Below are 23,228 nucleotides of genomic sequence, written 5' to 3'. Positions count from 1 at the left end.
GCCTTAGCTCCTCAACAGCAAAGTAGTAAAAATGAGTGTCTACTTCATAAGGTGGTCAAGGCTATGAGATGATAAGTGATATCTCACCTCCTCTCACCTATCAACTTGCCAATTCTTACAGTAATAACATGGGAAATTCCTTCTGCAGCTCTTGAGTAATCCATTTGGAACTTACTTCCTGGGGCTCCTGGCTCATGTTAATTGAGCAGCGTCTATGTGTCTAGTCCTGGGAAAAATGTCTTCTAAATGTTTTCTACTTCTTGCCTTCTCTGAAGATGAGAAAAAGGACCCTCAGTGCCATTTCACTAAGTCTTGGTTATAAGGGCCAACTGTGGGGCCCTCTGAGTGATATGTAGGGAGGAGGTCACTGGTGGGTACCAAAGAGGAACAGGAAAGAAATGAAACATTCGCCTAACATGATCACATGATTTATAGACGCCAAGGAAAGGGAAGCCATACTGCTAATTAGGAAACAGTGAAGGAAATAGCTCCTTCCTAATCATGGATTTAAACCAGTCCTGTCCTTGATAATTGATTCTAGCCTTAAAAGATGTGACTTCATGGGTGTACTTTCACAAACTCAATAGTTAAAGACAGGAAAGCTCATAGTTCACCCTGTGATTGTGGGGACGTGGCACTGGACTCTGTGAGACAGCTCTGCCTCGGAGCCAGCAGGCATCCATGAGAACCGTGCTGGAGCTTGGGACTGTTCCTCCAGGTGGAATGACTCAGGGAGAGGCATGAACCTATCCAGGAAAGACTCCCATTTCCCAAGGAATCTCTTCACTTGTTTACCCAGGTCTATCCAGCTCCACTGTACCTCAGACTCCTCCACCAGAACCCCTCCGTGGTTTAAGGTGGTGTTTCTCAAACAGCACACTGAGAACCATTAGGGGGCTATGACATCAGTGGAGTGAGTTGACTAATAGATCTTTTTTTCTTTTTAAGATCTATTTATTTATTCATATGGAGCTGGGGTACAGGCCAGAGATGCAGAGGGTAAGAGGATTCATCACGGACAGAGAGGGGAGCAGAACAGGCAGATCGACGAAGTACACTGCTGAGGGGAGCAGCGGGCGGGTCAGGAGAGGTCTGCCACGCCATGTGGATCTCCTCTGGGGCAGGCGGGAATCGAACTCATGCAGAAGTGGCTTCAGCTTCTTAGTGCTGTGCTTTAACCCGCTGCGCCCTAATAGATTTTTTTAATGACAGACTAGTCTAGAGAAGAAAACATCAGGGTACATCTTCCATCATGGTAGTACTACTACTTGAAATTTTTAGTTGTAACTTCACCTATTGATGCATGTGCACTATGCCTTGATGTAAATATACATCTGTGGACAGCAGTCCAAACACTTGAAAATTACCTTCAAGGAAGATAATCAAAAGAGAATTGGGGAACAAAGAAATTACTATCTTAGTCACTGGTGACACTGGAATCTTTAAAGCTGGTGGGATCACAATGGAGACAAACTCTAACTCTGGGTTTGTCTGTGAAGGTGCCCAGCAGATTCTGCAATGTGGGAGATTTTTATGTTGTCAAAGAGGGCTTTAAAAAAGGCAGCTAGGGCCCTCCCTGGTGGTGCAACAGGTTAGGACACAGCACTGCAAGTTAACCATAGCCATGTCAGTGCGAGTTCAATCCCTGGCCCCAGAGGTGACCCACATGGCATGGAGAACTCTTCTGACCAGCCCTGCTGACCCCCTTGGCAGTTTACTTTGTCGATCTGCCTGTTCTGCTCCTCACTCTGTCTCTGGTGAATCCTCTCACCGCCCCTGCACCTCTGCTTTGCACCCCAGTTCTATATGCATAAATAATAAATAAATCTTCAAAAAAAAAGTGGGGGGGACAGCTAAATCATGGCCCATTTCCCATTGTATCTCAAATGCACTAAAGTCCTAAGTGCCCAGTAATGGATGAATAATAAGCAGAATGTGGGATGTCCATGCAGTGGAGTATTATAAAGCTTTGAAAAGAAGAGAAATTCTAATCCATGTTAAAACATGGATGAACCATGAAAATGTTATACTAAATGAAATAAGTCAGACACAAAAGAACAAATATTTATATAATTCTATTTAAATGAGGCATCAAGCATATCAAATTCGGTCCTTCTCTGGTTAGAGCACAGCACAATGAAGCTAGCCACAGCCACTTCTGCACAAGTTCAATCCCCGGCCAGGGGAGTGACCCACACGGCACAGCAGACCTTTCCTGTCTTGCCACTGCTCCCTCAGCAGTGTACTTTGTCAGTCTGCCTGTTCTGCTCCCCGTTCTGAATCCTCTTGCCACCTCTGACCTGTACCCCAGTTCTTATGTGCATAAATAAATAAATCTTTTTTTTTTTTAAGGAATATCAAATCTGTAGGGACAGAAAGAAGAATAGAGGGGTTAGGACTAAGAAGCAACCTTAAAATTTAAAAAGAAAAAATTTAAGGACCTCCCTGGTGATGCAAGGGGTTAATTCTCAGCATTATGAAGCTATCTGCAGTCTCTGCAACATGAGTTCAGTACCCAGGCAGGGAGCTGACCCACATGGCACAGCAGACCTCGTCTGTCTTGTCCCCTGCTCCCCTCAGCAGTGTACTTCAGTAGATCTGCCTGTTCTGCTCCCCACTCTGTCTCTGGTCAATCCCCTCACTCCATGCACCTCTGGCCTGTACCCCAGGTCTTGTATGTATAAATAAATAAATCTTTAAAAAAATGTAAGCACCAAGAAGTGAAACAGCTTAGTACTAAGAGTGAGGAGCTGCCCCTAGTATGTGGGAAACTTTGACTCCCATGCAGGGAAATGATGGAAATAAAGGTGTATATAGATATTCACTGATACCTTATATGCTTAACATGGTGCTGGGGCAGGATTAATCAAAGAGTAACCTCAGCCTTGTGTGGATACCCCAGCCACGCTCCCAAGTTGGCATATCCAAGTTGAGAAAGAGGTGGTCCCTGCTTCTGGAGCTGAAAATGGAGGGGAGATAGCCCCAAATGGTGGTTCCACAGATGAGCCCCTGCTCCCTGGCATTCACTTCCCTGCAGAGGCGCCTCCATGCTGACCTACGCACCCCTGTGACCCAAAGTAGAACTGGAAACTTCTGCTTTTATGCTTTTGGGAGCCCAGAGTGACTACACACAAATTTCAGCTATTCTGCTGGTGGGATCGTGCTAACAGGCTTGTGGAGGAAAAGGTCCGGAGGCTACTTGGAGAGAAGGGAGGGCTGGAAGTCCAGCACCCAGCTAGACAGCATAGTCAAGGCTTCATCCAAGCCCAGTAGAGTCTCAAAGAGATATATCACCTGCATGTTCACCGCAGCATTATTCACAGTAGCTAAAGTGTATTAGCAATCCGAACATATAAGCAAAATACAGGATATGCGGGCTCTCCCTGGTGGCTCAACAGAGTAGAGCACCGCATTATGAAGCTCTCCAAAGCCCCTGCAGCATGAGTTCGATCCCCCCGCCAGGGAGCTGACCCACATGGCGCGGCAGACCTCTCCTGGCCCACCCGCTGTGCCCCTCAGCAGTGTGTTTCAGCCGGTCGGCCTGTTCTGCTCCCCACTCTGTCTCTGGCGAATTCTTTCACCCACTACACCTGTGGCCTGTACCCAGTTCTGTATGCATAAATAAATAAAAATTATGGGATATGCATAAAATGATAAGTTATTTAGCCTTAAAGAAGGAAATTCTAACTTGTGTTACAATATGAGTAAATCTCAAGGACATGATCTAAGTGAAATAAGTCAATTACCAGGGGCTTGGGGCTGAGGGAATGGGAAGTTATTATCGAACAGACATAGTGTTTCAATTGGGGAAATGAAAGTTCTGAAGGTTGATGGTGGGGGGCGGGGCACAATGTGAATGTACTTATACCACCGAACTGTGCACTTAAAAATGGTTAAGGTGGTAATTGTTCATTATGTATATTTTATCCGGTTTTCTTAGGAACACTTAGGAGATGGTGAGGCAGTGCGGCTGGGCTCCCGTGGCCAGATGTGGGTAGGGAAGGAGGAGCGGAAGTAGCAGGGAATGGCTCAGGTCTTCACAGGGGTGCACGGATGTTGTGACACCACTCACCTAGAGAGGACATGTTTGGGACTTCCAGAGAGAGAGATGGGCTGTTGCTGCCCATGAGTCGGGTGACAGGAAGTACTGTCAGAAGCTGCAGGGCTCCTTCTGATCCTGCAGGCAGCCTCAATCAATGCTGTCTCTCATTTATTCCACGAGTACTTATAGAGGCCTTGCTCTGTACGGGCACTCATCGGACATCTCATAAGAATACCCCTCAGAAAAAGAGTGAGAGAAACTCAAAGTATCAGGCAGATAACCAAAACACCTCAGCAACTAAAAGGAGAAAAGGTAGCCCTGGCTTCTGCTGAAGGAAGGTCTGCTTTACTTCTCAGTACAGACCCGCCCTAACAAAAGGGTGGATAGATTTGGTATCTCTGTTACCCCCATCTGTGTACTGACTCAAACTTGTATACACCAAGAACTGGGCAGCCATCACTTGCTACCACCCTCCCTCACAGAACCTACTGTTTATCCTCATGCCATTCTTTCTTTCTTTCTTTTTTTAAGATTTATTTATTTATGCTTGCAAGAGCTTGGGTACAGGCCAGAGGTGCAGAGAAGATTCACCAGAGAGAGTGGGGAGCAGAACAAGCAGATCAACTGAAATACACTGCTAAGGGGAGCAGCAGGCAGATCAGGCGAGGTCTGCCGCGCCATGTGGGTCAGCTCCCTGGCTGGGGATGGAACTTGTGCTGCAGTGGCTGCAGTAGCTTCATAGTGCTGTGCTTTAACCCACTGCACCACCAGGGAGGGCATACTACCAGGGCAGACCCTCATGCCACTCTTTCTTTTCTTTCTTTTAAAGAATTGGGGATTACAGAACTGGGGAAGAGGCCAGGGGTTTGGGGGGCAGGAGTGAGAGGATTCAGCAGAGACAGAGGGGGGAGCAGAACAAGCAAATTGATGAAATACTCCACTGAAGGGAGCAGCGGGCAAGACAGGAGAGGTCTGCTGTGCCATGTGGGTCAGCTCCCTGGCCTGGGATTGAACTCCTGCCACAGCGGCTGCAGATAGCTTCACAGTGCCGCACTTCAGCTAAGGGGGAGAAAATCTTGAAGGGTATAAGACAAGGTCTTTATAAGTTAATTCAAAGTATCAGAATTGGGGGCCTCTTATGAGTACTGCTCATGCCTTTCTGTATTGTATCCATTTTTTACACTGGGTACAAATGATATTTTCAAAAAGAAAGCAATCTGTTTTCAATGCTTTAGAGTCACTTTTAGTGCTTAAAATGTCAGATTCAGAGAGTCCAGTGCCCCTTCCCTTGCACAAACGAGTCACACTTTCCCCTCAAGAGTAACTCTGCCTTCAGGTGGTTCTCTAAGATCCCCCAGGCTCCTGCCAAAAGTCTAGGGACTCCCGGGGGAGATAAAGGGAGGGACATAGAGAGTCATAGGGAGGAGCAGAGGACCTGGTAGAAAGAGGGAGAGAGCAGGGACAGTAGAGATTTTTGGGTTTCTGGCTGGTGAACCTGGAGGAAGCAGGGTAAAATTTTCTTTCATGGAAATAATACATATGAGTTTTAAGGAAGCAGGGATCTGATTTTGTTCTTGAATCAATCACCAGCACCTCAAATAGCACCAAGCAGGTAATAGGTGCTCAATAAATATTTGTTCCATGAGCTCAATGCCTGAACAACAAGACATAAACACTCACATTAGAGGGTGTAAAACAGGGAAAGCACAAGAGAGGGATAGACCAGTAAATGCTACAGGAAAGGAGGCTGCCCATCCCCACTGAGAACCCATCAGAAAGATGTCCCGTGACTTGGGGTACCCATGGTAGTTTTAGTACCTAATTAATTAATGCAAGAACAAAGGAATGATAAGCATTCATTATAGCCTCTACCCTAAACCCTGAATAGGGAAACCAAAAAGTCCCCTCAGAGTCCAGCCTCCCAGAGCTCATAGTCTATTTTGGGAAGCAGGTCCTGAAATTACATCCAAGGCTGGATGCTTGGGGAACTACTGCAAGGAAGAGGGGGTCGGCCAGGCACAAGCACTTGGTGCTGTGTATGTCAGCCAAGCACCCAGCACAGGCCGCCTTCTGTGCAAGCAGGACACAGCCCATCTGTGCCATCAGGGGGTTGGGCTCAAGGCTTCTTATCCCTAACTGTTCGTCCAGATCATTTGGAAATTTTTTTTAGAAACACTTTAATCTGGGCCCCTTCTCCACAGGTTTAGCTTCGAAAAAGAAGCAGGAAAGAAAAGTGGAAAATGGTCTTTTTTTAAAGCTCCTCCATGTGTTTTGATATGTAGATAGGATTGAGTGCTCCAAGTTTTTTGTTTAATTCTAACAGCTCTCTCTCCCAAGCATCAATTCAACCCCAAATTACTGCATGAAGACACCATACAGGCAATCACATTCATCTCACCTTTTGCCACATCTCATAGTCATTGCTTACAAGGGATGCGTCCCAAATGGTCTGCCTTCTTGTGTGAAGTACTGATTCTTAGCTCACCTAGACCTGTTGCACCCACCATGGAACGTACCCAGGAATTTGTCTTTCAAAAATACTTGCTAAGGGAGTCTCAGGAACAAGAAAGCATAAGATCACTGTCCCTGACTGCCTGAAGCTTTTGGGTATACCTGAAAAACAGCTAGAAGCTGGGCCAGAAAGAACACAAATACTACAGAGCACAGTTTCTGCTCAGTACATGGACATCTTGATGAATATGACAAGTTGCTGCTCCGAGTCAAAGCATCCCAAATAGGGAGCCAAGAACTGGCCACAGGCCGATGGCCTGAGTGTGTAGCTCACCTAACAAGATGCTGTGCACCCAGAAATGAGCTACCAAGAATAGTCAAGGGAACCCTAGGTGCCTTCCTGGAGAAGGTGGCATTGTAGTCGGGCTTTGAAAGAAAAAGAGTGTCTCAATAATTGGAGATGTTATGTTCCATTGTATTTCAGTTTTGCTAGGGGCTTTGTCAGTGCCAATAAGAAGTAAGGCATTATAAAAGGTGGGGGTGCAGAAACAAGAAGTTGAATGCATGTGCTCTGGGCATCTGGGCCTTGGTAACACTTTTCTAATTGAAGGGCACTGCCCACTCTAGGCACGGATAGTTCCTGCCATGACCACTACCCTGAATACACCATTCAACTTCCCAAAGTTTACAAAATGGGGAGAATAGTAGCCAACACAAGACTGTTCTAGAACTAGGGAAAGAAAACTGAACAGACCCAAAATAGTTCAAAACATCCATGAGTCCTAGTCTGCCCTAGGTCCCTGTATTCAGGATTTTTAGGGAATTTCTTTTTCAGACAGTGGTAACCCCACAATTCCTATGCAGAAATTTGATGGATAGGGTAGAGCAAGGGACTGGTCCTCAAGTTGAGTTTCTAAGGGGCCTCCAGGAATGTCACCACTTGATGAAAATAGCACCGTTTTCTAAAGTACTTCAACTCTCACTTTTCAATTGCCCCATAACAAAGATTACACATATTTCTGAATTGCCAAATTGTGCCTTTTATCTATGCTTGTTATTATATTGTGGTGCTTAGGGAAGCAGATGGAGATAATGTGTCAAAGCTAAAAAAAAAAATCACCTTGGTATCCCCACTGTTTCCAAATCTTATGAAAACACCACTTTTCCCTCAACATTTGGCCACCTTTTGTAATACATGTATTTTTTAATTACACAAAACCACAGGATATATGCCTCCGGGTAAGAGGAAAATTCTCCTCTCCTAATTTATCTTTCTTTACAGCACTGGGGTCCTGACTCACAGCCATTGTTCCTGCTATTAATTTTGACAGATTCTTCCTCTTCCCCTTCGCCCTCCTCCCGTGGGAATGTCAGCCTTGAAGTTAGGGTTAGGATGTCTATTTCAATGAGGATGGGAGTTGTGTGTCCTGTGCTGCTCCGAGAGAGAGACCCTCTCTTGCTACCTGCTTAGACTCTGAATTTGGAAAAACATTGACACCCTTCAAAATTCCTTCTGACAAAGCCATATTCGTCCAGTTCTATTCCTTTTCCTCACAACTAAAACACGGCGGACTCAATATGGCCAGTGTTCAATAAAAATGAGCGAATGGGCCCTCCCTGGTGGCGCAGCGGGTTAAAGCACAGCACTAAGAAGCTGAAGCCACTTCCACATGAGTTCGATCCCCGCCTGCCCCGGAGGTGGAGGTGACCACATGGCTGGCAGACCTCTCCTGACCCGCCCGCTGCTCCCCTCGGCAGTGTACTTCGTTGATCTCCCTGTTCTGCTCCCCACTCTGTCTCTGGTGAAGCCTCTCACCCACCCTGAGCTTCTGGCCTGTACCCCAGTTCTGTATGCACAAACAAATAAATCTTTAAAAAAAAAATGAGCGAATGAATGAATGTCTTAAATAAAGACATAAATTTCAAAGTATACCTAGTTTTTGCCAACTCTGCCAAAGTAAGTCTGATTTCTCTCATCATTCTTCACCCATCCTCCAAGCCACTAATGCTGCCCGGTAACGTCTTAGAAAAGTTACTGCCTCGGTCTTAGAAAAGTGTTAACTGTTGACTTCTGCTACTTTCGGTTTTCCAGAAATTCAGAGCATTGCGGCATTTACTGCGCTCTGTTTCATCCTCATCGCGCATTCTATAGGAGACAGGGCTGAGACTTCTGTCCCTGCTGACAAAGGAAGACGCTGTGCGGCCTGGACTAAAGGCAGTGCAGACGCGTGGGGCGCAGACCCTTAAGCGCAGAGTCTGGAGAGGCGGGCGCCCTGCGCGGCCGCCCGGGGGCTCTCACCTCGGAAAGTCAGGCTGGCGACGGGGTCGCTGCGCCGGTCCTTCTTCACCGTGGGGAGGTTGCTGGCCCTCACCAGCAGGCAGCACAGCATGGTTCAGCCGCTCTGGGTGCGCAGTGCGCGTAGGTAGGACGCGGAACCCAGTACCCAGGCGAGCGGCTCCTCACAGCCGCGCCAAGAGGAGCTTTCGCCTGCTCGGTGTCTCCTCCGAGAAGTAGCCAACGCCTGGGCGAGGCCTCAGGGAGGACACCGGACACCCGCTGGGCGGACCCTCCCCACTGGCCCCTACTGGACCCGCCCTGCCCGGAGCGGGAGGGGCGGGGCAGGGGTCAGAGGCGCGCCAGTTGAGGCGCTGGCCCCCCACCTCTCTCAGCGAGTGCTCGCGGGGGCCAGGAATGGAAGTGCCACTGAGGCGGAAAGCGCAGCTTGCCGGTCCAGCCTGGACAACTCGCTGGGCCCGGTGGCCCGGTGGCCCGGGCCGACTTAGCGGGCTGCCCAGCATCCCGCGCTCCTTCCCATTGCGCCCAGTCGGGCCCGCAGGCTAAGGGCGCGTGTAGGGGATGCGAAGGAGAAATAAGCGACAGCGAGTGGAGATCAGGAGGAAGAAGTGAGTGCTTGTCTGCGGAAAATTACAAACTGGAGCTAGAGACGGAGGAAGTGTTTGCGGAGCGTCGGGCAGAGTGCGCGCCTCGCCCTGCGTCCCGGCCTCAGAGCCGCGCTGCTCCATTATCCGCGTTCCGAGCAGACACGACCCCTTCTGGTGTAGACCCGCGCTCGAGCCTTCGCGAACCCGCCTCGGAGACCTCTCTAGAATAGTTTAGGGTCTCTCCTCTTAGGAGCCAGTGCCCAAATTGAATTTCGTCCTCGGGGCCCAGGGTCCACCCAACGCCCATTCAGTCCTCTGCAATAACCACTGCAACGTCCCCATCACCAGCAATGTCGAGGTCCCCTGGCCCCCACCCTTGGGGGTGATTGCTTATAGTGTGAGGCTTAAGAGGTGACAGCCCCTTAACAGGATTTTCCGTTTTAGTTTTAACCCTGTTTCCTTTGTACCTGATGAACTTATTTAAAAAAATTTTTAAGTATATATTTTATTTTAAAATAGCGACTTCCACTCCTGGTTGGATAGAGATGGAAGTAGTCTGCTTAACAATTCCAGAAGCAGTGTGCAAGTCACTGAGTCACTTATGGGTCCTCATTTGAAAAAAAAAAAATCCCAAGTCCTTCACTACATAAGATTGTCTTGTAGTGATTCTCAGAGTCTTGATGAGCATCCACATTGGTCCTTTAAGATTCTTTCCCTCTGTGCTTCTGATCAAGTCAGCACACAACTGCTCCAAAGATCTCACATTGCTACTGGTTAGAGCCATTCTAATTTGGTGTGTATCTCAAGTTCTGTTTCCTGTGTCTTTAAAAGTTGTAGATGGCTGTGGTGTGTCTCCCTGACAGACATGTTAACTGCAAGGAAAAACTCTGGTGGGTGAGGAGCAGGAGCCAGCCAGGAGAGCTCTGCTGTACCCACTGTGCTGTATAATGAGTACTGGGCAGGGTCCTGGCCTTCCACCCTCCTCCCAGATCCCCACTGACCTCTTCACTCAGCCTCAAATTGTGACTTGTTATTCCTCCCTGCAAAATATCAACTCTCTTTCCCCTCTCTTATTGAGAATTTCACATATTCACATGGCTAAATCATGACCCATAATCCAGGCAACATCCAACTCTGCCTGTCCCACCTCTGGATCCTAAACACTAAACATGTTAGAGAAGAACCCAGCTAACCCGTGTCAAAATTTCTGTGACCCCTAACTCGGGTGGGCCCCTCCCTGCCGCCAGGTCGTCATAATTTATTTCCACATTCCCTTCAGCGTGAATGTGACTATTTCATATTTTTCTCTCTCCCATGGTCAGTCTTCCTCTCTGTTTGATTCCTATTTACTTAGTAAAGAACTTTCTCAGACTCCAGCCTCCTAACTCCCCAGCACCTGTCCCCAGATCCTTTGCCTTCTCTCAGGTTATGTGCCCTGAGTTGTTACCCTGAAAAGGCAGACAAGTTCTGTGAGTGAACAAACCCAACTCCCTCTCCTGCTTCATAGAAAAAAAAAATGTTGCTCCAATTGTCAATAAGCTCTAGGATGAGTGGACTTTAAGGACATCAGACTTTAGGGTCTCCTCAGTGGTCACCTCACCTCAGTCTGGCCACCTATGGCTCATTATCCACAATGGAGAAAGATGATCATGAAACAGACATGGTCAGGTCATGCTCCTGCTGAAAACTTTCCAGACTTGTTGGATAAAGCCCAAATTCCTTCCCTCCACCCCTAAGGTCAGGGCACTCAGCCCCCGTCTCACTTTCTGGAACATGCTGAGCTCCCTCTCAGGTCCCAGCTCTGCTGCCCTCTGCCTGTGACTGTCTTGCCCCCCTTCTTACAGGGTTACCTCCATTCACCCCTCAGGCCTCGGCTTAAACATCACTTCCCTGCGGAAGCCACCTCTGACCGTCTGCAAATGCCTGGGCAGCGGTGCTTTTCCTTCTCAGCTCCCCTCACCATTGTAAGGAATAAGTCATGGCCTGATGTCTGGTTAGGTGGTGGAGTGGGTCCATGTGGAAAGGGACTACGTAAATCTCAGCCACGTATTCCCTGTACAAGGGAAGGCTGGCCTGGATTGGCGCAACATATGGTTTACTTGCTTCCTCCCAGTCCCTTCCAACCCTAGATGAGGCCAAGTCCATGATTCTTGAAGAGGATAGTACTGCCCCCTAGGGGGCATCTTGGATATTGTTTTCTTACTGTCACAATTCCTGCCTTCGCTCATTTTACCTACGGCATCACACCCTACTCCCTACTGTGATATCTATCACAGCAGCCCACAATATCCCTACAGGCAGATCTAATATTTCAAATGAATATTCCAAGGGACTTTTACAGACATTAGGTTTATAGCCAAGGAAAAGGGGCTCCATACACCTGTTCTATAAACCAGGGACAGCACTGGGGGGCTGAGCTCTGGACACTTCCTGGGCCTCTTTTTCACACAAACCTCTAATCACCCTGCCTGGCTGCTGTTTACTCCCCAGCACTTCTCCGAGATCAGATAGTTGACTGTTCCCTTGGAGATGCCAGACTGGGACATGGGACTCAAGGGGACTGCCTTCCAACGAGACTTGTCTCAAGGAATGCAGCTGTCATGGAGAATGTCTTGAGAGCTCATCTTATCCCCTCAAAGATGTTTTCTTTTTCCATAGACATTTTCCAAGAGTTTTACCCAAATATGAAGACCACATTTCCCAGCATCCCTCACAGCTAGCTGTAGTCATGAAACCAGTGAGATAGAAGTAGAAGGGACATCTGTAACGACACAGCTGGGTCCTTAAAGAGAAGGGACATGTGAGCCCATTGTGATGATGTCATCACAGGTGATGCTGCAACAAGACAGAGGATCTGTGGTCCTGGGAAGCCTTGTAGGCTAGAACTTTACCAATCAGAACTACTTACACTACAATGTGAGTGAGAGAGCCTACCATGTTCACCCCGTCATCAGTTAGGGCTCACTAGCAAGCCCACCTAAAACAGCAAGTAAGGACAACTCTTTTTCACCATGCACTCTAGTGATGGCAGAGAAGCCCCCATCAGGCAGCAAGGGGCTGAGAGGACCTGTTTTGAAGCTAGATTCACAGGTAAGCCAGTTTTTTCTTACAATGTTATATTAACTGCAATGACATTCAGGACTGACAGAAGTAAGGGAGAGGGAACTAAAGTTCTCCCCAATTTGTCCCATCCATATAGTCCTGGAAAGGAGCACACAGATAACCCCAACTGAGAGACCGGCCGCTGGTTTCCCAGAGAGCCAGGAAGCAGGATTTCAGATGCTGTCACTGGTGTCCCAGGACATATGCAGCCTACAGACTGGCTGTCTTTAACCAACACAATGTTTTATAACAAGGATGTAGCTTAATTAAACATCAGATTTCCCATACCATTCTGGACTTACAGCTTCTCTTAAAATACCAGAGAAGCTGGCCCATGAGTGCAAATTGGCCAACACCAATTATTCAGTATCTTTGGACAGGCTTACCCTTCCCCTACCGCTCACCCAACATGCATGTTATATCACCTGCCAGGTTCCCCTTGGCATGTGAGTTTGTGACCGTTACCATCCTCTGTCACCTGCTTGGGTTCTTATCACCCTGACTGTCTAGGAAGGGGTGCTTTGAACAGGGCTTATTTTTGCTGTTGGTGTTCAGCGAGCTGGTCTCCTTGGTCTCGGTCTTCCTAATGTCAGGGCTTTGACTTTCTTCCCCACTCTGACAAAAGTGTGCCAGGTTTCCATCCCAGTCCTCCCTTTTCTAACTGTGAGACCTGAAACATGTGACTTGGCCTTTCAGAGCCTGTGTTTGCTTCTGTGAAATCAGGAGAGTGCCCTTTTGCAGGCATGTTGGCAGGATGAAGCCAAACACCAGCATCTCCAGCAGAGTCGTTGGTGCATAGTGAGTGTTAGTGCTCAGACATCAGTGCTCTTCCCCATCATGTTACATTCTAGTGAACTAATGTGGAAGAAAATTGGTTCAATAGCGCCAATAGAGAAAGTGAGTTTACCTTAGGGGGAGGGATTGAGGATTTGTGGCTCTGGGGAATCATTTGAGCAATATTTGCTCCAAGAAAGACCTAGCACCAAGGTGAGGGCCACAGCTATCCATCAGGCAGGAGGACAAATTGAATCCTTCAGATCAGAAGGAACTGCTCCAGAGGGACAGCCAGAGGAAATAGGACCTGCGTCCTTCCACACAACTTCACACTAGACTAGTTAACTTGGGGCCCAGTTACATGGTCCCCTTTGCAGAGGCCCCAGAGTGCCTGCAAGGCTGCCCATCTCACTGCCCCATGATCTGTGACCCTGGCCTCAGCTAACAAGACCCCTTGAAGCCACCACAGCTCTACCAGACACCTGTGTCAGATGAGCCAGAACAAGGGAACTATGGAGAGGGAGCACCCCAGACCAACTGGCCCCATGAGCTCCAGAAAGGGCAATGCAGAAGAACTGAGCCCCACTCAGAGACAAAAAAGCCTGCTCCACCACAGAGTGAGCACGAGGACTCTGCCCAGATAAGAACTGTGAGCGATGTGGCAGGCTGTGAGGAGGCAAGGTACAGACTAGGCTCCAGGTATGAGCCAGTCCCAGGTTCAAATCCTGCCCTTCTACCCTTTACTGCTTGAAAACCAAAGCTAAGAGCAGCAGGAGATGGTAGAGCCATTAAAGACAGGTGGACCCAGGCCTCCCAGGCATGAGTCCTGACTCCACTGATACCAACCAGTGTAGGACTTAACCTCCTTGTGCCACAGTGTCCTCATCTGTAAAAAGCTGATAACAGTTCCTGCCTCATATGGTTGCTAGTAGGATGAAGGTCTATGTGCCTGACTATATTACATGTTAGTGCCTGCTACAAATTACAAGTGGAACATGGTGTGTATTTAGAGCAAACTCCAATACGTAGTAAACATAGTCTCACACAAAAGCCTCTCTTTCCTGGGATTATTCTAGTGTTTTAAAGATCATGGGATTAGTCTAGTGTTTTAAAGAAACAGCATATGAAAATGGAGCACTAAGTTTAATGAAAGTACATTCTCTCAGGCACATCTTCAAACAACTAGCAACAACAAATGTTGGCGAGGATGTGGAGAAAAAGAAACTCTCCTGCACTACTGGTGGGAATGCAAACTAGTACAACCGCTATGGAAAACTGTTTGGAGGTTCCTCAAACTGCTAAACATGAAGCTTTCCTACGACCCAGTAATCCCACTCCTAGGTATCTACCCAAAAGACACAAAAACGCTGATTCAAAAAGATACCTGCACCCCCATGTTTATTGCTGCTTTATTTAGAATTGCAAAAACATGGAAGCAGCTCAAATGTCCAAAAGTAGATGACTGGATTAAAAAGATGTGGTACATATACACAATGGAATATTACTCAGCAACCAAAAAAGAGAAACACATGTCTTTTGCAGCAACTTGGATGGAGCTGGAAAAGATCATGCTTAGTGAGATAAGCCAGAAAGAGAAAGAAAAATACCGGATGGTTTCACTCATAGCAGGAGTATAATGGACCAGGCAAGACATAGTAAGAATAATGAACAGCCATATACCAGAGACATTTTGTGGGGGTAGAGTGGGGAATGGGATCAAAAATGGAGCAGGGAAATGCACAGGACTATGGTGATGGCACACCGGTGACTTGGTGATGGGAAACCCACGGGGATTACAACTGATGGGAAAAAAATGTACAAAATGATGTAAAAATAAACTATTATTATATATATATTATATAGTTATAATAAGTACATTCTCTCTCCTTGTGAATACATAATCTCGAAACCAGAACCCTCCAGCATTGGGTCATTTGCCTCGTCTGTGATCCCTGTAGCCCTGCACTTGCCCCACTTTGACTCCACCCCAGCTGGGCACCCCAAGGACAGTCCTCCCTTGGGCTGCCTCAGGCCCTGGGTAGCCTGAGTGTGGGCAGCGTACGGGATGCTTCCCGAAGCATTTTCTGATTCGTGAGCCATGAATTCTGAGAACTGAGAACACTGGTGATGGGGGTGAGGGTGGTGGTGGGGTAGTTCATGCTTTGGTCACTGTGTCACCTTGGCCAGTCCCCTGCAGTTCCCTGGGCCTGTCTGCTCCTGTCCATCAGCCTCCCAAAGCTGTACAAACCCCAAATGTAAAGGGTCTGGCGAAGCCAGATCCAAGCCAGCTGGTTAGAGAAGGCTTCCCAGAAGGGTGTTTTGCTGAGTGTGTCCCTGAGACCAGAGCCTTCTGTGTAATCCTTCATTAACCTAGCCCTGGCTCAGAGGACAGTGAGCAGGCCCAAATATGCAGAGAGACCAAATTTGGACATGGGTTAAGAACTTGGCTGACGCAGGAGTGGAATGTGGCCAGGGCTGAGGAGGAGGGACCGCATTCCCCATGACTGCCTGGTAGTGACTGCGATGACTGGAGGGAGGGGGTGTTCCAGTCAGCCCCCTCTGCAAGCTGGGGTCACCCATGTCAGCACAGACAATACACTTCCTTTCTCCCCAGGACAGGAATACCCCACCCAGGGACCCAGGCAGCAGGCGACAGATTGGACTGCAGAATGCCACAAGGAAGATGGGCTGGAGGAGGCTCAGTCAGGGACACGGATGAAGGATGGGAGGACTTCCCCAAAGAGAGTCCTTGGGGTGAAATAATAACTCCAGGAGAGAAGACACACTAGCTGTACTTCATGTGAGCAAAGCACTTAGGAGATTAGAAAGTGCTTTTCATTCACTATTCACCCTTTAACTCCTCTTACTAGGGTTGAGCTGGCCAGGCAAAGGAGAACTATGAAGTACCAGGCAAGTGTGTATTTGGGTTTGTTGGAAGGGTTGTTTGACAGGGAAAGAGGGTGGTCTGGAAAGGTGGAGGAAAATCTGGTTGAGGCTGGCTGGACTGCAGAGACCCCTGAGAACAGAGGCAGGGTCTCCAGGTGGCCCCTTGTAGGGTTCATTTTGGCACTGCACAACTCTGGAGGGAGGAGTTCACAGTTTTGGGGCTACATGACTGTGCATGGGGGAGGGCACTGGAGCCAGAAGCTGCTCCATGCCCTGGGTGTTCCCCCTCCACAGTGACAGTTTCCTCACTCCTCTGTACCAGAGGACATTTCCAGGGTGCTTCCTGAAGTTGTGCAAGATGGAGCCCATGACCCACAACCAGGCTGCAAGCCTGGGCCCTGCAAGTGAATCCCAGCCTGGCCTGAGGATGCAGAGGAAGTGGGGAGGTCTCTGATGCATGCTCTTCACCACCCTCCGGAAACACCTTGACAAAGCTCATTTTCTGAGGCAATTATGGGGAACTGGTCCAGAACAAGTCAAAATGAGGCAATTATGGGGAACTGGTCCAGAACAGGTCAAAGTAGTACTCTGGGGGGAAAAAGCACAGATGGAGTATTTTACTCCCATTCCCTTTGTACCCCTTTTCTTGGTCTGTGACACTTTCCAAGCCACATGCACTCCTGTGGACACTGCTTGCATTCTCTGAGTGTCTCTCCTTTCAAACACTGTGGGTGGCACATGAACTTTCAAGGGTGGTGTGTGTCTGGAAGCACATCACTAAAGGGTGTCTGGGAAAAGGCAGATCAGGAGCTTGTGAAACGGCAAAGGTTTGGCTGCTGGGTGGACAGGGACCCACTGACGCAATGTTTTCTGGGGACCTGGGATATAAGCAGGAGAGCGGCAGGCACTGGAGGCTGAGAGCAAACCCACAGGAGATGGCAGAGATGGGTTCTCTCACTCTTTCCCCTGGTCCTTCTTCCCCAATATGGCTCTTAACCCAAAGATCCTGCTGTATAGGCCCAGTTCTGGCTTGACCCTCAGGGTCCAGGGGGGAGTAGACAGAACCCAGCCCTCACCTCTGGGAAGAAAAGCCCAGTCATCACCTTGTGAAGACCTCACTGTGGGAGGTCCCAATCCCACAGAGGAGCAGGGCTCCCTGCTCAAGAAAGCCCCAATCTGAAGATGGAGACACCAACCCCCACATAGCACTCCCTGTATGTGCCAGTCTGGTGATTAGCATTAAGTCCCTCAGGATTTTCTTAGTCCCTAGTACCAGCGACACGTGCCAATGGCTGTATTTCCCTCATCTTGAGCCCAAGGCAAGGGTGGGCTTGTACCCTGCCCCGCCCCCCCGTTCCCGCCAGCAGCACCCCCCCCCCCCCAGTCAAATAGAGAGCAAAGACCAATGTCTAAGCCCTGCAGTCCTGAGCCTATTTACAAATAGGCCTGGGGCCCAACCATCAGGGAGAAGAGGAGCTCTTTCAGTTCCGTGCTTTGCTGCCCACAGTGCAGAAAGATGTTCTTTTAAGAGTCCAGAAAATGGATGAGAGGTGAGAGGTGAATACCGGTCTGCTTTCCAAGCTCTAAGCCTGCGCCAGAAGCTCCACTCAACTTCTCTCTTGTTGCCTCAGTTTCCGTTTTTGAGTCAGCCCTCCCCACGGATGTGCATCTTTGCAACCCTCAGTCTGTCAAGGGCAGCGAGTTTTGTCTGTCAAGAGTGTTCTCCAGGGTGGGGCGTCGCTGGTCCCCTTCCCTACCCCAACCTGGGCGCGGAGGTGACAAAGGCCCCTCCTACCTGCAAACACCGCGGAGCAGTAGGCATCGCTGATGTCGGAGTCCGGGGTGTGCACGTTCTCCGCGTAGAGGATGAAGACCCTCAGCATGACTGGCGCGAGTAAGGGCCCTGGCGCTGGGGAAGGTCAGGGAAGGCGTAGACCAGCTCCCGGGCCCCCTAGAGGAGAGGGCTGTCGGAAGGGCGTTGGCCGCGATCACTAGCTCCCAGCTCGGAGCTGCTGTTCTTACAGAGAAACAGCTTGTGCTTACCCGCTGGTCAGCGGGCGCCCTGAGAGCAGCAGGGGCTTCTATTCATCCTCTACCCCTGCTGCTCTACCCCGGCTCCTCCGGGCTGTAATTCAATGCTGCGGCCGCGGACCCTCCCAATGACATGGCATTTTACACCTGGCGGTGAAACAGCGGACTGGGCAGCCGGAGACTGAACCACGGCTTCCCGCCGGCACCCAGCACAGCTCAGATCTCGCTCGGGACAGGAGAAAGGCTCAGCTCCTCCCCTGATCTTCCGCCACCTGCCGCACGCGGGTCCTCCGCTTCCTGGGAGCCAGCCGGGAGCCCGGGGTAGGTCGGCCGTGAGATTCCAGGACCGGCGCAGGGCTGGCGCTTTCCCAAGAAGCCCCGAGTTAAGAAATTTCATTGACCAGTCGCCCCGGCTGCCCTAACTTGCCCTCTCTTTTCATTAAAGCAACACATGGTACTTTCAACACAAAACGGATTAAAAAAGAAAAGAAAAAAGATACGGGAGTCTGAAAAAATAGCATTCGGATTAGGATTCTTAGCAATCCAGACTTTTTTCCGTGAATGACTTATGTAGATATACCTGTAAATTATCTTCATTATTATATCCATGCTCACATATGCAGTTCTGTGACCTGCTTTTTCACATAACATCTTTTAGCATCATCAAAAAATATTCATAGACCATTTTCCAGTAGCTGTGTGACTTTCTGTTGTTTGAGTGCACTAGATTCATTAAGCTGTCTCTTGCTGTTACACATGTAGTAGTGAGGAATATTTTTTATATAAAAACTAAGATCTAACTCCTTCTTAAGCTCCCCTCTGCTAGTTCCTAAATTGGATTCATGGGCTTGGATTTACCATGTCTCAGGACATGCCTTATTTTAGGTCCTTGTACCTATTTCTAACTTGCTTTCCGGGAGCCATGTAGATCCACACTCCCCGCAGGAGGGTGACTCACATTCTAAAGAGGGCCACTTGGATGGGGGGAGGGGACAGCTGTCAGCAAAAAACGTCTCCCCTAGCAGTGCATACAGGGAGCACATGCACCCAGGCAGGCTGGGTCAGTTGCTGCCAGGGGCTCATTTTGCCCCATCAGAAGTTACTGGGAGGTAAAAGGAGAAAGACTCTCTTTAAGGCCTGTAATGTTAAGACCAGCGTAGCAAACATGTCCTGTGGACACTTACAGTCCTTCTGCTCCAATCTCTATCTTTTTTCATGTTTCTAGCACACTAAGGGATTTGGGATAGAGGAAAAGGACTCATTTAACAGGTATGAGTCTTGTGGTATGTCAAGGAATTGTCCTGGGTGATGGGGACACAATGAGCACGAGTGATTTTAGTCCCTACAATGAGCTATGTCCCTTCAAAATTCACGTTGAAGCATACCCCTCCCCCAAGTTAGAAATTTGGAGTGTTTGAATAAATGACTAAGTTATAATGTGACAATTAGGTGGCTCTAATCCAATCTGACATTCATGCAAGAACATGCACTGGGAGATGTTGTGAGGACACAAGTAAAAAAGCCCTATGCAAGCCAAGGAGAGACCTCTGAGGAAGCCAAGCCTGCTAAATCACAACTTGATCCTGAATTTCCAGTCTCTAAAAAACTGTGAGAAAATCAATTTCTATCAAGTCCGTCAGTCTGTGGTCTTTTGTTATGGCAGCCAAAAAACTAAGAGTCCCTGACTCTAAGGAGTTGACACTGATAAATAACCAAGCTAATCATACATTATTACATATCTGTAAGTACAATAAAGGACAGAAAACCAGGGCATTGTGAATAGAGCAGGTAATCTTCACCTAGTTCCAGGGACACTGAGAGTTATAGGTGAAATCTGAAGGCTGGTTCACTAGGCAAGACTGAGGTAGTGAAGAGAAAAGACATGCTTCTTTGCACAGATTGGAAAGTAAAGCCTGTAAAGTCCAGACGGATGACAGTGTCCAATTTACTTTTCAAACACTCCCTCTGTCTTGTTTTTGAAGAATGAAGAGCAAGGGGCCAGACTGGAGGCAGAGACCATTTAGTTACTACAGCTACCGTGAGGGTTTAGGTGATAAGACTAGGCCAGAGGCAGTGAGTGGAGATGGAGCAGGGTAAGGCAAAGCTGGGAGGATGTTGAAGGGTCATCTGCAGAGCAAGTGGAGTAGGTCAAGTTTCTTGCCACTGAAGGAGGCCAGTATGTAAATTGCTATAGGAAACAAACAAAAAAAATCTTCGGCTTGGATGGAGTAATCGACGAATTCTTTTATTCATTGATTTAACCAACATTGTCAGGTATGTCGCATGTGGCAAGAGTTTGGCAGATTCAAGTTTTAAAGAAGGATACTTAGTGGAATGTAATTTCATTGGGAAGATGGGCAAGAGGCCCTGTTGATCTAGGGAAAGCTCAAATTATGGTCTATTTTTAAAGAAGTACAGTTGGGCTCTATTCAGATGCATAAAGAAACATGAACCTTTGGCGAGGCAGGGGTTGGATCTAAGGAGCACTTAGCTACTTCCAAATATGGAACAGCTAAAGTGATCTGAAAGAGAGTTGTTTTCTTTACAGGTTAAGCAGTCTGCCTGACAACTTCTGTTATTTATTCATGCCGCAATTTCTCTTAATACTTCTAACTGCAGACTGTTCTTAAGCAGTCCAATCTACATGAAAACGAGCCAGTGGCAATGTACCTTACATTATTCCTTAATGTGTAGAACATCTTTAGGGCATCTTCTCTATTCTTGAACAGAAGTGCCTGCCTCTCTGAAGTTCTCTGGAAGTTTCAGAGCCAGGGCCTCCCTCTCGCTTTGACTGTATAGAGCGGCTATGCTCATGCAGTCAGACACACTACTTAAGGAGTTTCAGGAAATCAGACATGGTAGCAACACTGACAGCAGGTGACCACCTTTCTCTGCTGCAGGATGGGCAATCATTGACTCCTGCTGTCCCGAGTCCTGTCTACTTTCCAAGCCACAACTGGCAGCTTTTCTCCATTCAGTGAGTCCCCAAAGTTCTGCTATATCCTCTCTTGCCTCAGATGCTCAGTGCTGTTTTTTTTTTTTAACGATTTATTTATTTATGCATACAGAACTGGGGTACAGGCCAGAGAAGCAGGGGCAGTGAGGATTCACCAGAGATAGAGAGAGGAGCTGTAACAGGCCGACTGATGAAGTACACTGCTGAGGTGAGCAGCAGGAGGGTCAGGAGAGGTCTGCCACGTCATGTGGGTCACCTCCGGGGTGGGGATTGAACTCATGCTGAAGTGGCTTTAGCTTCTTAGTGCTGTGCTTTAACCTGCTGCGCCACCGGGTTGGGGGGCCATGAATGATGTTTTTACAGTTAATTTACAGTTAAGATCCAATGATCTTTACAGTGAATCCCTTCCTATTTTGCTCAGAATAACTTGGAGCTTAATTTTGTTTCTTGCTACCAAAGTATATCAACCATGACATTCAGGTATATTAAGCATCACTGCTGCCTAATATTGCCACCTATCTTCTGCCTTTGGAACTGATTGGAGTAGGGACAGGAAAGAAGAGAGGGAATGGAAATGTGAGTTAGTTGAGTTTTGATATCATGCAGAATACTCAGAATGCTAAGTGATGTGTAGGCCCAATATGTGAGTACTGGGATCCATCCCCTACACAGGGTATCATGAGTAAGTAACTCCCAAGGTTGCATGCATAACTGCACAGGCAATACAATGAAGACATGGTGACCATCTGAAGACCACCCATGTCAAAGTCAGGATCTCTAGCTGTAAGTTCTAAACAATAGGTGGTGAGTCAGCTCCAGCTCAGATAAGTTGGCTGACATGTAGAAATTACATATTTTTAGGTAAGTTTTAGGTAAATCAGTTCTTTCCCTTATGACTTCAGTGTTTGTGGTCTTGATGCATGATGCCTGCAGTGGCTGCGGATAGCTTCATAGTGCTGTGCTTTAACCCATTGCACCACCAGGGAGGGCCCAGAATTTTTTAACTTTAATCATACAAGATCAAATTAAAGCACATCAAGATACAGAGGATGGTTAAAAGCTTTTATTTATCATTTATTTCTTATTAAGCACACAGATGTCCACTCTGTTCCTGCCCTCTCCTCTGCTAAAGATGAGGTTTTTAAATTGCTTTGTGAAGTTCACTATCATATCCAGGGCCATGGATTTATTGGCTAAGTTTAGAGGCTGACAATGTAGTACACCAATATATCTCCACGAAGATATATTCACTTCCTAATTCCCAGAATCTGTGAATAAAACTTCACATGACAAAATACGATTAAGATCTTAAGATGAGGCATTCACCTTGGAGCAACCTATTGGACTCAAAATGCAACCATAAGTATGAAGAGAACAGAGGGAGGTTATGCAGAAATACACAGAGAAGGCATCACAAAGATGGAGGCAGAGTTTGGAACCATGAGACCACAGTCAAGGAATGATCCTGCTGACGCCTTGACCTTGGTCTTCTGGCCTTCAAAACTGTGAAAAAAGTTCACTTAAGTCTAAGTTGCCACAGTTGTGAAAGTTGGTTAGAGCAGCCACACGAAGCTGATGACCAGGCTCTGACAGTGCAATGAGCCCATTGTTGAAAAGTGGTGGGCATTCAGACCACTTTTACTGCTTCTCTTCAGGGTAGACAAGGAGGGTCAGGTCTCCACCCTCACTGAGAAACCAGTACTACTTCCAGTAGTTAAGTAAAAATAAAGCGGGGAAATACAGATTTTTAACCAAGGAGCTAATCTGAAAACACTACCTGTGTTCTCTAGCACACAGATCTTTGTGAGGCTTACTAACATCCTGGCTATACTCTAGTCATCTCATCTGATTCTCCTGAGAAGAAAAACTCATAGTGGCATCAAAAGGACTTCAGTTCCCACTATGATAAATGCTTAGTAGATAATCAGTCAATAAAAAACAGGTATAGCTGCTGATACAGGAAAAAGGGGAAGCTGGGGAAGGAGTGTAATTACATTTCTGAAGTGGGCTCAACATTCCAGGAAGAGTTAGTTCCTGGCAATGGTTGGCTCAACGTAAAGGTACTGAATAAGGACACAGGCAGGGCTGATGCAGATGAGGGGA

The 23,228-nt window shown here is 47.8% G+C and overlaps 1 protein-coding gene across 15 annotated transcripts in view; it reads right to left on the bottom strand.

The window, feature by feature from the left end:
- Positions 1-18,539, bottom strand: part of DYSF (dysferlin) — a 196,220-nt gene extending 177,681 nt beyond the window's left edge. For 10 of the 15 annotated variants that reach the window (XM_004691506.2, XM_012731489.1, XM_012731491.1 and 7 more), the window contains exon 1: positions 8,793-8,898. In XM_004691506.2, the coding sequence (XP_004691563.1) occupies positions 8,793-8,883 (91 nt within the window). In that variant the 5' untranslated portion in view covers positions 8,884-8,898. Of the gene's footprint in view, positions 1-8,792; positions 8,899-17,933 lie in introns of those variants that run through there. The other 5 variants (XM_004691505.2, XM_004691513.2, XM_012731490.1 and 2 more) reach the window with 4 other exon arrangements.
- Positions 18,540-23,228: the final 4,689 nt, after the last annotated feature.

Source organism: Condylura cristata, unplaced genomic scaffold (assembly GCF_000260355.1).
Source record: "Condylura cristata isolate star-nosed mole 26May11 unplaced genomic scaffold, ConCri1.0 scaffold00031, whole genome shotgun sequence".
NCBI lineage: Eukaryota > Metazoa > Chordata > Mammalia > Eulipotyphla > Talpidae > Condylura > Condylura cristata.
This window is presented reverse-complemented; position numbering and strand designations above follow the sequence as displayed.